At 42.6% G+C, this 16,690-nt stretch overlaps 1 protein-coding gene across 11 annotated transcripts in view; it reads left to right on the forward strand.

Moving 5' to 3' along the window:
- The window catches only part of Utrn (utrophin), a 431,942-nt gene that overhangs the window by 166,700 nt on the left and 248,552 nt on the right, over window positions 1-16,690 (forward strand). For all 11 annotated transcript variants that reach the window (XM_048354234.1, XM_048354228.1, XM_048354231.1 and 8 more), the window contains 7 exons: window positions 949-1,128; window positions 2,737-2,865; window positions 3,170-3,340; window positions 6,069-6,230; window positions 6,994-7,131; window positions 7,577-7,768; window positions 8,954-9,126. In XM_048354234.1, the coding sequence (XP_048210191.1) occupies window positions 949-1,128; window positions 2,737-2,865; window positions 3,170-3,340; window positions 6,069-6,230; window positions 6,994-7,131; window positions 7,577-7,768; window positions 8,954-9,126 (1,145 nt within the window). The remainder of the gene's footprint in view (window positions 1-948; window positions 1,129-2,736; window positions 2,866-3,169; window positions 3,341-6,068; window positions 6,231-6,993; window positions 7,132-7,576; window positions 7,769-8,953; window positions 9,127-16,690) is intronic.

A 16,690-nucleotide genomic window follows, 5' to 3' on the forward strand; every position in this document is an offset into this window, starting at 1 on the left:
GATCAAGCCCCAAGACTAGCAAAAAGAAAAAAAATAGTGTTGATTTGCTTCCAAGGTGGACCGAGAATCCAATGGAACACAGAGTAGTTCTTGTATGAAATTGGGTTATTTATCTTGATTTCCCTGCTAAGAGAGAAGCAGGAAGGATGAGTGCAGAAAGTGGATAATTGCTAGGGAATTGAATCTTCACATAAAGCCTCGCTGGCAGTGTCGAAGGCCTCTACTGGGGTTTGTGGTTGGCCTTCAGGAGACCCCAGGTTGCTGTGGACACAGTCTCTGCTCACCTGCACTGCTCTGTGAACGTGATACCTGGCAGTCAAGATAGAATAGTCTCAGTGTTGTAGATACTTCAGAGAAAGTGTGGTTAGGCCATGAGTGTGGGAGGGAAAAGGAGGCAGAGGGGCTGCAGGAGAGACAGGAAGAGCATCCTGTGGATGAATGAGGCAGAGGCACCACACAGTTCCTGTGAGACTCAAAGTTTACAGGAAACATTAGCAGCTTTTCCCTCCCCACCCCCTTCAATATAGTATATAGCAATTGTTCCTCTAGTAATCTAGGAAGTAACTTCACTGTGACTTTTTAAAAGAAGTTAGTTCTGGGATCTTTCTGCTTTGCTAACTGTCAGGAAGGATGAAGTTGATTCTTTACAACTCTGGTGAAAGAAGTTGGTGATTGCTTATACTAAATGAAACTTATACTTGGTAATTATCTTTTCATCACATCTGATTGTCTTCCATTCTTCCATGTTGGCTTAATTAAACGTTTGTGTTTTCATTAGGAACTGGAGAACTCTCATGATGTCAATAAGATGAGGACTTTTGTAAGCTTTTGACAGGTTGCAATTATCTAGGGAGTCACAGACTCTTGGTGCTTATAAAGAAGAAACAGTTTCCCTAACTTTTCTAATACTATGAGCGAGCAAGTGGGACTGCTGTTTTTATTTTCTAGAATGTTCTGAAGGATCTGGAAAAGAGAAAAGCTGACTTAAATGCCATCACGGAGAATAGTGCTTCCCTCCAGAGCTTGGTCCCGGGCAGCGAGCCTGTGTTAGAGGAAAAGCTCTGTGTCCTTAACGCTGGGTGGAGCCGAGTCCGCACCTGGACGGAGGATTGGTGTGGTACCTTGCTGGTATGTCCCTAGGCGAATTTTAATGATGCATTCTTCTCTCATTTTTAAGTGCACATAGCTTTGGGTAGAAAAACTACATTTTATTTTTCTCTTGAGAAGGTCCTAACTAGGAAGAATTTGTAATAATCTCTAGGAAAGGATGAAATGTTGGGGTTATAGGAACAAATAAGTAATATGTCCTTGTTTTGTTATTATTTTGCAGGAGTGCATCCTCATGCACTCACCTCACCTTTTTATGCGTATCTGGCACTCTCCACTTGAGCCATGCTTCAACTTCTAACATTCTTACCCGTTACTTGGTGATCAAAGTCTTGAGGATTTGTTTGCCTGGGCTGCCTCCAAACTATGATCTTCAGATCAGCCCCCTAAGTAATTAGGATCATAGGCACGAGCCACTGCTCTCCTGCAGAGATGTACTTGAATATTTAAGTAAATCTACTTTGTTTCATTTTCATGAGGAAGTATGGTGGTTAATTTTAGTACTCTTATATAGTGTATATGTGCTATATATATGTGTGTGCATACACACACACATACACACAAACACATATCATAATATTGTCCAAACAATAGTATGCTAGTTCTAGCACAGTTTCTAGCATATGATGGTCTTCATAAATTTTTTAATAAATAGCTAGGTGGAAATAACTTAAAATGTTCTCTGTGCCTCAGTTTTCATATCTGTAACATGGACTTATAATTTCTTTGACTTGTCTTTGTGACTAAAACATGACCTATATAATGATATGTAAAACAACTTGTTTTAAATATTATTAGGGATATGACAGTTATTAAATACTACAAGTATATTAATCTTTAATACCATTGTACTCTCAATTATTTAATAGTAATTGACCATTAAATTTTCATAATCTTATTCTAGGCCCCTTCTGATAATGCATATAGTCTCTCTACCCCTCCTCTTAGAATAGAGTTTTCATTTACCAATTATTCTTTGGTTCTGACATATCAGAACATACCAGACTTTTATACAACTAACAGAATCCCTAGAGACAGAAAAGAGGTGATTCTGTTTGAGCATTTGATCAAGTCAGTTAAGATGTGTGGGGTGGCGAAGGCCATTGACCTTGTTGTGACCTGGTGTAGACTTTGCATTCCATTCACAATTTAATATGTGCGTTATGTTAGTACTATCAGCAAGCTTCACTTTCCGTATATAACATATGGAAAAGTTAATATTTACTCTGGTGTGGTAGAAACAAGGAGACAAGCTACGGCCCTGGGCTGCTGAGCAGGCAGAATCTTAGACCACTTGGTCGCCATTTCTTTAGATTCCTTCCAGGGTCACCATTAGCAAGGGTGACTAATGAGATGAGCTCTGGTGTAAGTGTGCAGAATAAGAGATGAATGAGATAAAGTTGGAAAAGAAGCTTTGTCTTCTATTTTCAACTCCCTGTTGCATGGAGATCTAAATCAAACCACTTGAAAGATGGCTTTAGCCATAAACATCCAGTTCTCAGGCTGAGATAGAGTGACTAAAGAAGAGAGCCGTGCAGGAAGGTGGAGACTCACTTTAAATGCAGCATCCATTTGGTCTTGAAATCTTTCCTATGATCATGTCGGCCTATGTTCGTAATTCCTTTGTAGAATCACCAGCGCCAGCTGGAAGTGTTTGATGGAAATGTTGCTCACATAAGTACCTGGCTTTACCAAGCGGAAGCTCTGCTGGATGAAATTGAGAAAAAGCCAGCCAGCAAACGGGAAGAAATCGTGAAGGTACCAGGCTTCGAGGAACCAGCAACACTGCTGGGGCATGGACTGTCCTGCTGTAGCCTCCTAGCATGTGGATGCTCTGGGGTCCTTGTGCGCATGCTCTTCTCCTGTGCGTTTATTTTGGCGGGAAACACTGAGCTCTGCAGTGAACTTGATATGAACGATTTTTGCTGTAATTTTCTTTGCTAGGAACCCCACTGATCTCCAGAACTCCCCTCCCCTCTGAGTCAGCTTGTCACCTCTGTTAGATTTTATTCTTATTTGGGGATAATTTGGCGTTTTCACTTTTTCTTCCCTCCACAATTAGCGTTTAATTTCTGAGCTGGACGATGCCAGCCTCCAGGTAGGAAGTGTTCGTGACCAAGCTATGGCTCTGATGAGCGCGCGGGGCAGTGCCGGCAGAGAGCTGGTGGAACCGAAGCTAGCCGAGCTGAACAGAAACTTCGAAAAGGTGTCTCAACACATCCGAAGTGCCAGGGTGAGTCCATTTTTATAGCCAGCCATTTCTTCATGCGTATGTGGCTTATTTGAAAGAGAATATTGTGTGTATGTATGTGTGTGTTGACTGTTTTAATTTTTATTTTTAAAATTATCTTTAAGTAGCCGTATGGAAAGATTTGAGTTCAGCAAATCAGTTTATAAGTACATTGTGATTAGTATCACCCCTTCTACTGTCTCCCCATTGGTTCCAACCCCATCCATTCATCCTTGTTACCTGGTTTCATTTTCGCATAGGTATATCGGATGTAACGACTGAATTCGCCCACCCGTTTTCTCTCCATTCATCTTCCTCCTTTTCCCTTGACTTCTCTCACCTTCCTGAATTTTTTAAAAATGAAAATGATTTAAATCACTTTTTCTTTAACCAGAAGACATTTAGCACTTATCTATGATTGTGTATATGTAGAAAAGATGAGAAATTACTATTGAAGAAATAACCTATTTGAAGAAAGACACTTCTTAAAGATTAGAGTTGGCTGCAAAATAATGAGGCTATTTTCCCAAAGGGTTATGACTCTTAAATGCTTGATTTTATAAGTCACCCTTTAATATATGTGTTTATATTAAACATGTACTTTTTGTGCTCGATATGTTAATACGTTGGATAATTTAAGTAACTTCACAATTTAGATTTTATGGACAAATATACTCCCTTAGTGTATGTATTTAAAGTAATTTTATTAATTAATATAAAGGGATAATACATAAGAGCTTTTCTCTACAGAAAGGTGCTTATCCTACCACGTTTTGATTGATTTCTCTTCTCCCTTTCACTTCCTTTCTCTCCCTCCCCGTGTTCTCCATTCTTCCTTCTCTTTTCCCCTCTCCCATCTTTCCCTTTCTGTCTCTTTCTGTCCTTATTTTATAAGAGGAGCAAATGAAACATTTTACTAGTGTTCCTAACACTTGGCATGGAGGTCAGGCATTTGTAAATGCTTACTTGAAGAGATGAAAATATTTTGATGATTTGGTGGGGAAAAAAAAACCCACCATAGTTGAAGTTGGTGCCATTCATGCTAGGTGTTCAGCCAGGCATGTAATCTTATCCCATGCCTCAGGACTGTCATTAGAAGCTAGTCCCTGTGGACAAATCGGTGAGATTCTTGTCACAAAGAGAAACCTAAGTGACAGCTTGAGGACATGAGTTCAAACCCCAATACTGACACAGAAAACAAAAAGAAACAAATACCCTCTCCCCTCAGAAGATCATTCAAAGAAAGTTTGAAGTTTTGAAAATCTCAGTTGTACCCATGGGATGGCATATTTGGACTGCTTAATTTAACCTCTAGAGCACTGTGTATTGAAATCATCAAAGAAAAAGGATCAATACTTATTACAGAAAATAGGTTTTATCTAGCTTAGCTTTAATTTAGAATATCTGCTATCATCGACTTTTCTTTTATAGCTTAGGAACATACTTATGGTATTCAAATCTACAAGTTTGGTTTTTGTCTTCCTTGAGGTCAAGCTCATCTCTTTAATGTTTTGATATTATTGTTTTCAGAGAATCTACAGTAGATTTTTCTTGGTACCACATAAAATATAATGTACATAGGGGTGGAGTGACAGGAAGTACAAAGAGACAAAATTCGCAGCATCCCCATAAACAACAGTTTTAAACATTTCCCATCTTTTTTCCCTCCATAGGTATATGACATTAAAGTGTCACCATTCAGTAGAATTTTGTATGTGTTTTTTTGAACTGATTCTTCATAGTTGTAGAATACTATAATATACGATGTATTATAATTTCCTCAGTGAATTTTTACTTTCATTGAGATTTTATAAATCTTTGTTAAAATTGTCTGATGTGTACCGATTTTAATTAGTTGTTGCTAAGTCTCAGGATTCCTTGAAATTGTTGCAGAGTTGTACATCGCAAGGCTGTGGATAGATTTTCCAAGTAGTCCCACAGGAAGCAGGTGCCAATTGATACTTCTAATATCAGTATGTGACTTGCCATGCTATTTTATTTTATTTTTTTTTGCTGGTCTTGGGCACTGTCCCTAAGCCTCTTTGTGCTCTAGGCTAGCACTATACCAATTGAGCCACAGCTCCACTTAAGCTTTTTTTGAGTAGTTTATTGGAGATAAGAGTCTCGTGAACTTTCCTGCCTGGACTGGCAAGGCACTACAGTCCTCAGATCTCAGCCTCCTCAGTCGCTAGGATTACAGACATGAGTCATCAGTGTCTGGCTACACTGTGCTATTTTTATAGACTTTGTTTTATTAAAATTGCCATACTGACTTTCACTTATACAGATACGATGGTTTCCTCTAAAGGCATCTGAAAAATACTCCATGTAGGAATTCATTCTTTGAAATGTGAATACAAAAATCCAGGGAAAATTCTTCTCAGGGAAAGTTGACTGGGAAGAGTCCAATATGGCGGCCTTTATTCCCTTCTGTGGCCACAACAGGCTGGCGTTTGGGTCATAGCTCTGCTTATGTGTGATCTTTCCCTACAACACTGTGCTCCATGCACCCACCTGCCATTGCATATCACCTCACATCGTTTTCTGTTCAGCATCTGGACAATGGGTTATGCAGAGAAGCCCAGATTAGTAACATCTTTGCTGTAAGATTGAATGAGGTTGATGTAAATTCAAGTAAATGTTAATTCCTCTCTGGCTACCGTGTCTGTCTGATTCATTATGGAAAATCGAGGTAACAATTCATTTTCAGCGGCATCTTTTCCTTCCACAGTTGCTAATTGCTCAGGAGCCAGTATCATACCAAGGCCTGGTCGCCACTGAAACACTGGAAGCAGGCGTGTCTTTCTCAGACACAGAAAGATTAGAAAGTGACATTGAAAATATGTTGAAAGTTGTAGAAAAACAGTTGGAATCCAGGGATGGCTATGAAAAGGTTGGTGCTTTTCCATGTCTTGCTCTTACTTTCTTTCCAGTTATGTTTTTATGTTGCTAGTGTTTACCAATGTAATCTGCCTAACTTGACAGAAGAAATTCACATGTGATTTTCTGAATATCAAGTAATGCTTAAGATTTGCACGTGTGTGTGCACATGTGCACACAAATACAGCATATTTATGGGCATAAGGTGATTTTTCTTTTTTTTTTTTAATGAATCTGGAGGCTTTTCTCCTTTTTTTTTTTTTTTGCCAGTCCTGGGGCTTGAACTCAGGGCCTGAGCACTGTTCCTGGCTTATTTTTGCTCCAAGCTAGCACTCGGCCACATGAGCCACAGCACCACTTCTGGCCTTTCTATATATATGTGGTGCCGAAGAATCGAACCCAGGGCTTCATGTATACGAGGCAAGCACTCTTGCCACTAGGCCATATTCCCAGCCCCATAAGGTGATTCTTAATCTAACTTACACTAAACTAGCTGCAGGACATTTTGTTTAAAATATGAAGTATTTTAAGGAAACCGCGCAGCATTTGATAACTCAGATGAATTACATTATATTTCACAGACGAATTATCCAACATGGTGACTGGGTTTCCTCTGGGCTTCTTTTCCCCCTTCTTTCTGTTTTTCTTTTTCACACTGTCTTTAAAGAACTATACAAACGAGTTTCAATTCAGCATGTCACTATGCCTTCCATTGTCACACCTTCCCTGATTCTCCCTATTCCTTTCTAGTAACACTTTTTTCTTTAAACCTTCAGATGGAGGAGGAGAGAGCACAGATTGAGGAAGTTCTACAAAGAGGTGAACGCATATTACATCAACCCATGGAGGACAGTGAGAAAGAAAAGATTCGTTTGCGGTTGCTACTTTTGCATACAAGATACAACAAAATTAAGGTAGGATGATTGGAGAATCCCAGTGGTGTTTAAATAGCCCCTGCAGCTCTTGCTAGGTACATGTCGGATATCACGCGCATGGGTCTGTGCTTTACATAATCCAACTAGTGGGATGTTATCTTTTCCATTCTAATAGGTTTTACATTGGAATGTGGCTGTTTACAAAGAAATTGAAATGTAAAGCCTTATGATTGGTCATGTGTTCTGGATTTTTTGGATCAAGTCTGAGCCCTTCAAGATATCTGTACCTTTTAGGAGTGGCTTTCTTCTTCAATTCTTTTATTTACTTATTTATTATTATTATTATTATTATTATTATCATCATCTAGAAATGCTCGATTGTTCAAAACATCAGCTGATCAAATTCTGAGCGTCAGTAAGCACGGATCACTCAGTTCAACAGGCATTACAATTCAATGTTGTTAAATAAAAATTTCTTTTATAGGCAACTCCTACTCAACAGAGGAAAACAGGTCAGCCTGCTTCTGGGCTTAGGTCATCATCTCTTCCTGCTGATTATCTGGCTGAAGTTAACAAAACCTTGCAGACAGTCGAGGATGTTGAATTGTTGCTGAGAGTTCCTGAGCTGAATACCACCGTGTGTGAGGACTACTCTCTTCAGGAAGACTGCCTGAAGGTCAGTCTCCTGCTACTGCGCTGAAGTAGCCGTACTTTCCATAGAGAAACAAAGTGAAGAGTGTTACTCCGCTTCCTTACATGGTCCATATCCTTGAATGTTCAAGCCAAGATTTGTATATTTGAATAGTACAACTTTCCTAAATTAATCAATGAAATATAACAACTTCTTAATTTAATTTTTAATTTTTTTGGCCAGTCCTGGGGCTTGGACTCAGGGCCTGAGCACTGTCCCTGGCTTCTTTTTGCTCAAGGCTAGCGCTCTACCTCTTGAGCCACAGCGCCACTTCTAGCTCTGTTTTTCAGTGGTGCTGAGGACTAGAACCCAGGGCTTTGTGCATGCTAAGCAAGCACTCTCCACTAAGCCGTATCCCAGCCCCCTTTTTAACTTTTAAAAAGTGGGTATAATTTGGGCACTGGTACTCATGCCTTTAATCCTATCTGCTCAGGAGGCTGAGATCTGAGGATCACGATTCAAAGCCAGGTGGGGCAGAAAAAGTCTGTGAGACTCTTATCTCCAATAAAGTGCTCAAAGAAAGCTGGAAGAGGTGCTGTGGCTCGTGGTAGAACACTAGCCTTGAGCAAAAGAAGCTCAAAAAAAGTGGATATAGGGCTTTATGTATACACAGTTATTAATTATTTGCAACAATGGAGACTTCAGGCATTTTTTTTTTAAGATACGGTCTCACTGTGTTGTCCAGGCTGGCTTTGAACTCCTGATCATTCTGTCTCAGCCTCCCGAGTTGCTGGGATTACAGGTATGTGCCCTGATACCCAACTACTTCATAGATTGTTATTGAAGCTCTTTTAAAAAAATTTTAATTTTAAAACGGTTCCTATAGAGGTGATGTACAAAGGGGTTACAGTTACATTAGTCAGGAAAAAGAGTACATTTCTTTTTGGACAATGTCACCCCTTCCCTCCAGTTGTTATTGCTGCTTGTCCTGTATTTTGTCCAAAAGCCACTTGGAACATCTTCGAGAATTTTTTCTTCCCTTGCAAATACTATTACAGCACTCTCATACTTTGGTCAAGATAGGGTTTCCAGTTTTCTTGAGCAATACTAATTGGTTTTGTTATTATTTTAAGTGGATGTAAAACAATAAAATAATTTTGGTTCTCTGTGATTCTTTTTTTTTTTTTTTGCATTGCTTGATTTTGTTAATGTGTGACAATATGTCCTTAGAATATCAAAGACCGACTGGACAGACTTGGAGAGCAGATTGCGGTCATTCATGAAAAGCAGCCCGACGTTATTGTAGAGGCCTCTGGACCCGAAGCCATCCAGATCAGGGATTTGCTCTCACAGCTGAATGCAGAGTGGGACAGAATTAATAGAATGTACAGTGACCGTAGAAGGTATGTGTGAATTCAATTTACAGTTTATTTTCCAAACTATGCCTACAAGTCCACGGTCCATGGACAGGTTCATGTGTACATGAAGATAGCTGAAAATCCAGTTCATATCTTTGTTATCTACTTGGTTAATACCTTGTGCCAGTACAAGGGCTTAAACATAGGGCCATGATTCTTTCTCTTAGGTTTTTTTGCTCAAGGCTAGTGCTCTACCACTTGACCCATAGCTCCATTTCTGGTCTTTTGCTGGTTCATTAGAGATAAGAATCTCATGGATATTCCTCCCCACACTGACTTTGAATATTGGTCCTCAAAACTCAGCTTCTGAAGTTGCTAGGATTACAAGTTTCAATCATTGGTTCCTGGCCTACAACATAATATCAATACTGTGGGAGTACCCTAAGTTTTAGGACCTCAACTCATTTCTGTTTTCTTTAAAAAATTAAAAAGGATTTTCATTAATGATCACTTTTCCATACCTGATTCATGTGGATGAAAAACAGAGTCAACTACACATAACTGAAATCCATTTACAATTAGATCCTTATTTATCACTTTCTAGTTAATAGACTATGTTTGAGCCTTCTTACCAGATTTTGAATTATGGAGGCGTGGAATGAAAAACTGGTAAGATTTTTTTTTTTTTTGGCCAGGAGTAGAAATAAGATATCAAATAACCTAATAAAAAACTCTATGTAATGCACACTGCAGTGCTGAATTTAGTAACTTAAACGGGGAAGAAATTTTTTCCTAGGTTGTGACTCATGTTACAGCTTCTACTTAAAGCTTTTCTGTATCTGAGGAACTTCTAGCTTTGTTTGTGAGCCATTGATCTTCACACGTACCTTATCAAGTAGATCATTATTTTTCCTTTATTGCAGAGGAGGGGGCTGAAGCACAGAAAGTTAACTTGCTTAAAGCTATTAATTGGTTCAACAGCTTGGGCAGGCAGTTTGATGGTTGATCTTGCCTGCCTGCCTTCTCTCCTTCCCTCCCTCCCTCCCTTCCTCCCTTCCTTTCCATTCTCCTTTCTTCAAACTTCACAAGGACCAACACACACACACACACACACACACACACACACACAGAGACACCAACAGCAGCAAGTTCTTACAGACATATACATTTCTTTTAAAATAATTTATGCTTAAGCAATTAACCATTCTAAATAACCATTCTAAATAAAATTTGAGTTTGATTTTTGAAAATAATTCTTCATAGCAGAATATTTGGGTATTTGATTATGATGCTCGTTTGGCATTTGGTTTTTTCCTGTCTTTATCTTTAAATCTAAGATTAATGATGTTAGGGATTTTTTTATATTTTTAAATCCTAATGTCAAGTTAACTTATTTTATTTCTGTTCCTGGGGCTTGAACTCAAGTCTTAGGTGCTGTCTCTTAGCTTTTCTTGCTCAAGGTTGGCACTCTACCACTTGGGCCACAGCTCCACTTCCAACTTTTTGGTGGTCAATTGAATTAAGAGCATCATAAACTTTCCTGCCCAGTCTGGCTTTGAACCTCAATCCTCAGATCTCAGCCTCCTGAGTAGCTAGGATTCCAGGTGTGAGCCATTGGTGCCCTGCTTTTGTGTATGCATAAGGGAGAGAAGATCAAAAAGAAATTGCTGACCCAAGTAGTGAGATAGAGAATTCTTAAGTGCTAAATCACCACCATGACCTATTGATATCAGAATGAGCCTCCCCTGTCAGTTGTCAATTTCAAACAACCCTTTCACCATTCAAGATGAACTTCTATCATTGGACTTCCACACTAGATGGTACAGCGCAAAACCTAACCCTTATGTCCTGACTGTTAGACTATACTAGACCATGCCAGGAACCAGGCAGACATCCAGGTGTAGCTAAACAAAGGGATGGTTTATTGTCAGGAGGGGGATCCGCTCCTCTCCGCGGGCCAGCAGCTCCTCTCTGTGGCCGCTTGGTCTCCCCCGCCCCCAGGGTTTGGCTATCAGGCACAGTGAGGTGGTGTCAGCACCCTGCTGCTCCTGAGGGTGCTGCTTGGTGGTCCTGTGCTGGGGGGGTGGGGGTGAAGGGGGGGGGGACCCGTTCCTCTGCCGGCGGATTATTGGTGTTCCCCGCCCTGGTCATCCGCCGGCTGAGTGGTGGGTGGTGTTCACTCCTCCGCTCCTTCTACAGTCTGTGATGATCCGGTCGTGTGTCCCGCTCCTCCTCTCCTCCGCTCCTCCTCTCCTCCGCTCCTCCTCTCTTCCGCTCCTCCTCTCCTCCGCTCCTCCTCTCCTCTGCTCCTTCCACTGTCTATCCGTTCCGCTCCTCCGCTCCTCCTCTCCTCCGCTCCTCCTCTCCTCCGCTCCTCCTCTCCTCCGCTCCTTCCACTGTCTATCCGTTCCGCTCCTCCGCTCCTCCTCTTCTCAGCTCCTCCTCTCCTCCGCTCCTCCTCTCCTCCGCTCCTCCTCTCCTCCGCTCCTTCCACTGTCTATCCGTTCCGCTCCTCCGCTCCTCCGCTCCTCCGCTCCTCCTCTCCTCCGCTCCTCCTCTCCTCTGCTCCTTCCACTGTCTATCCGTTCCGCTCCTCCGCTCCTCCGCTCCTCCTCTCCTCCGCTCCTCCTCTCCTCTCTCCTCCGCTCCTCCTCTCCTCTCTCCTCCGCTCCTCCTCTCCTCTCTCCTCCGCTCCTCCTCTCCTCCGCTCCTTCCACTGTCTATCCGTTCCGCTCCTCCGCTCCTCCTCTCCTCCGCTCCTCCGCTCCTCCTCTCCTCCGCTCCTCCTCTCCTCCGCTCCTTCCACTGTCTATCCGTTCGGCTCCTCGGCTCCTCCGCTCCTCCTCTCCTCCGCTCCTTCCACTGTGTATCCGTTCGGCTCCTCCGCTCCTCCGCTCCTCCGCTGCTTCGTCTGCTTTTGGTGGTCTCCGTCCCGCTCTTCCTCTCCTTCACCTGCTGTGTATAGTGTTCTCCAGCCCGCTCCTCCACTGGCTCCTGGTTAATCTCTGCTCTTGTTCAGGCCGGCTGGGTTCCTTCGCTGCTCTCCCCTTGCTGGCATCGTGTGGCTTTCTGCTTGATTCCTCTTCTAACCCCAGGCGAGGCCGCGCCTGCCCCCAGGCCAGGGCTGGGGCTCTCCAGTCTGTAGGCCTGGGATCGGGTTCTCCGAATCTTTGCAGACCCGGGCTCTGGCCTTCCTGTTCCCGGGCAGGGCCGGCATGCTTAGGTGCACGGGCCGGGGCACCCCAGCAGTGTGCATTTGTTGGGGGCTCTGACCTTCCTGTCCTCCGGGCCCGGGGTCTTCTTCCGTTTCCCGGGCCCTCACTTCTTCTCCCTGGGGCCCGGGTTCTCTTCTCTTGTGCTCCCGGGCCCTCACTTCTTCTCCCTGGGGCCCGGGTTCTCTTCTCCTGTGCCCCCGGGCCCTCACTTCTTCTCCCTGGGGCCCGGGTTCTCTTCTCCTGTGTCCCCGGGCCCTCACTCCTTCTGTCCCTGGGGCCCGGGTTCTCTTCTCCTGTGTCCCCGGGCCCTCACTCCTTCTGTCCCTGGGGCCCGGGTTCTCTTCTCCTGTGTCCCCGGGCCCTCACTCTTTCTGTCCCTGGGGCCCGGGTTCTCTTGTCCTGTGTCCCCGGGCCCTCACTTCTTCTCCCTGGGGCCCGGGTTCTCTTCTCCTGTGCCCCCGGGCCCTCACTTCTTCTCCCTGGGGCCCGGGTTCTCTTCTCCTGTGCCCCCGGGCCCTCACTTCTTCTCCCTGGGGCCCGGGTTCTCTTCTCCTGTGCCCCCGGGCCCTCACTTCTTCTCCCTGGGGCCCGGGTTCTCTTCTCTTGTGCCCCCGGGCCCTCACTTCTTCTCCCTGGGGCCCGGGTTCTCTTCTCTTGTGCCCCCGGGCCCTCGCTTCTCCTTACCCCAGGCCCCGGGGGCTCCTTCCTTGCACCTGAAATAGCTTAATGCCACGCCCCCTTCTATGTCCTAGGCCATGACACAGCAGGTTCCAGAATTCCCCTGCCTGGCGGGTTATGACAGTTTCATTGTGATGGTTTTATGCATGTATATACTAGACTTGCATTGTATCACTCATCTCTTGCCCTTCATCTCTCTTCCCCTTTCTTTCCCCTCCCTGGCAAGTACTGGAGCTTGAACTCCAGTCCTGGATGTTGTCCCTTAACTTTTTCCTTCAAGGCTAACATTGTAGCTTTGGAAGCACAACTCCATTCCTGGCTTTTTGGTGGTTCATTGGAGATGAGAGTGTCAGGAGCTTTCCTGCCTGTTCTGGCTTTGAACTGTAATTCTCAGATCTCAGCCTCCCGGGTAGCTAGGATTATAGATTTGAGCCACCAAGGCCTGGTAGAGTTCAGCTGTCACTTAGAATGAAATGGGACCGCAGGAGGGCAAGAGGACCAAAATCTCATTGTCTAACTTAGCTGCCCATGAGCTTTTCATGACTGGTGTTAGATTATCATAGGGCCAAGAAAAGAAACAGGAAAACCGGTAGGAAATTATTACAGAATACCTACAGAAAAATGTATGGGAAAGCAGCAGTTGGAGGTCCTGAGGTGCACAGTTAATGTCTAAAAATGTGTTGAAAGCACGACTGATAGGGCTGATGGCACCAGAAAAACTCTAGGGTTTTGGGCCTACTTTGTTAACTGAAAGAATGCAGTCACCATTAACTGTGTTGAGAAAGATAAGAAGATGATAAAGCTAGAGACATAGAATGCCAGTGGGACTATTAAGCACCCATTTAAGCTGCTAAATAAGTAGTTGATTAGGAGCTCAAAGTTCTAGTAAAAGAACCAGTTTGATTCATCAATGTAGGAACAATTGGCATAAAGATGGTGTGTAGAACTGTGAGATTTGGTAAGATGGGCCATGAAATAGAGATGTCTGTGAGCCATGGGGCACTTCCCATTGCTTCCATCTTGGTCACTGCCAAAGACTTTGCATAAAGGCCCATTAGTCAGACAAGAGAAGGAACAGCTGCCATGATGATAGTAAGACATAAAGGAAAACAAGAAAAAATAGGAAAGAAATCTAAGCTGAAATCCAAAATCATCTCTAGTACCTTTGTGAATTCTAGTGCCCCCACAAGTCTTTCTGTATCTTAACTCCTAAGAGATCAAGTGCCATAAAACAGATGATTCTCCCCACCGCCTCCCTCTCCCCACCCTTGGCTTATTCCCTTTTGTCACTTTTTTTTTCATTATTTCTGTACTCTTTTTACTTGTATACGTTTATCTGATTTGGACAGGGGAAGGGGAAGCAGTGAAATGGTGGGGCAAAGGGTGAACCATTTCAGTAGCGATAGTGTCTAGTGTCACTAGACACTAGGTAGGAAATAAATTACACAAATGGAGGGAGTAGGGGTGGACTGGAGGAGAAAAACTTGGAGAAGATGAGGGAAAAGTGACACAACTCAAAAGGAAATGTACTCATGAACTGATTTATGTAACTTTAATTCCTCTGTACATCACCTTGACAATAAAATTTAAATTAAAAAAAAAGAGAAAGTCAAACCATCTGCCAGTAGCTCAGTACCCACTGTTTTCTTTTTATAGTGAGGAAGTGTTCAATCTTTCTCAATACTGCGACCAGTTGTCTGACAAGAACATGGTCATGTGTGTGCCAGTGGAATCTATTCTCTCTACCATGAGTTTTCTCCTTGACTCCTTATTCTATTTTCTTCTTACTCTCTTCAGTGATTCAACCTGATCTTGGTGGAGGTCAGCGGGCATGGCCTTAATCCACCGAGCAGGTGCTTCCCGCATGCTTGCTGCCAGCAGACATGCATTATGCGCTAGCAGCCCAAAGACAGATGTGACAGACTCTGCTCTCGAGACTCGTGTTCCCCATCATTACTCCATACATGTACATAATTATCACCATCCTTACCCTTCACTTATTTCACTTTCAGTCTGAGCTTGTCTGAGACTAATCCTTCCATTTTGTCTTTCCCCTTCTGCCTTAGGTCCCTTGCTTGTCACACTATCTGATTTCACCTCTATTGTTAACCTTTCCTTTTTATTGACTCAACCTTTTACTATGAGAATTATATTCAAAACCTTTCCTTGGGGAGGTAACCAGGGAACGGGAAAGGTGGGAGAAAAATGGAGGAGGTAATAAGTTTGGTAAGAAATGTACTCAATGTCTTATGTATGAAACTGTAACTTCTCTGTACATTATTTTGACAATAAAAAGTTTAATAAAAAATAATGATAAAAAAGAAGAAAACACAAAAAACTGTATGTAAGAGGAGATTTAACCTAGATCCATACTTTGGAAAATGTCACAGATTAAAAAAAAACTAGTCATCATATTTAAAAACAGAAACAGGCTCTATATTTCACAGAACTATCCAGTCATTGAAGAGCTAGAACCTTTATTGCTTTGTGTAGATTTAGTCATCTCTTTGCCCCTTTAGAGAATTGATCCGATACTTCTGTCTTGCTAGACTTGGTTATTGGGAATGAAGATAATTTTCTTTAAAAATGATAATATTTTAAGGCTGTGGATTGCATCATGAAATTGCTTCTGGACTCTTGCCATCAGTATTTGAAAGCATCCATTTTGAAACCTGACTATCATTGAGAGATTAATATGCTTTTAAATCTTTGTTACTTTTATAGTGATAAATTATATCTCTTCTCTTCCTTCTCCTCTTCTTCCCCCATCCCTTCTTCCTTTCCCTCTCCCTTTCTTGATGAAGCACTAGGGTTTGAACTCAGAGCCTTTAACTTGGCTAGGTAGCTGCTTTATGTTTTGACCTTCACTCCCAGCCCATTTATGCTTTAGTTATTTTTCAGGTAGGGTCTGGTATTGTGCCCAGGGCTGCGATCAGATGACTGTCCTCATATCTCTTGCTTTCCACACAACTGGGATCACAGGCACGTGGCATTATGCCTGGCATATTCACTGAGATGGATTTGGTGGAACTTTTTTCCCCCATGATGGCCTTGAACTATGATCCTTTGGATTCCTTGTTTCTGAAATAGCTAGGATTTCTGGTGGGAGCCTTTGCACTCAGCCTGCATCTCAGTTTTACTTTTACTTTTTTTCTTTTATTAATCAGTGACACTGAATATTTAGAGATTTGTATTTTCTGCATTTTTGCACTGTGTGTGTGTGTGTGTGTGTGTGTGTGTCCATCCTGTGTCTTGAACTCAGGGTCTAGATGCTGTTTCTAACCTTTTTTGCTCAAGCTAGCACTTTACCACTTCCAGCCACAGCTCCACTTTCCAGCTTTTTGGTGTTTTTAACTGGAGACAAGAGTATCATGGACTTTTGGCTTGGGCTGGGATTGAATTATGATCCTCTGATCTCAGCCTCCTGAGTAAAGACAATTGCAGGTGGGAGCCACCAGTGCCAGACAGTTTTTCACATTTTAAAAAGCATACTACTACTGCTTATTTTTGCAAAACCTTTTGTATTATTTAAGAATATTAACTATTTCAAATTTTGTTTATTACATTTGTGTTCACATCTTTGTGTGTATCTTTTGATTTTTGTAAGGATGCTCTTGACATACAGAATATTTAATGTCATGAATTTTCTTAATGGTGTTAAAATTGCCAAGATCTCTTAATTCTCTCCTAACTCTACCACCCTAAACAACAACAAC

This window comes from Perognathus longimembris, chromosome 9, assembly GCF_023159225.1.
Source record: "Perognathus longimembris pacificus isolate PPM17 chromosome 9, ASM2315922v1, whole genome shotgun sequence".
In the NCBI taxonomy this organism is placed as follows: domain Eukaryota; kingdom Metazoa; phylum Chordata; class Mammalia; order Rodentia; family Heteromyidae; genus Perognathus; species Perognathus longimembris.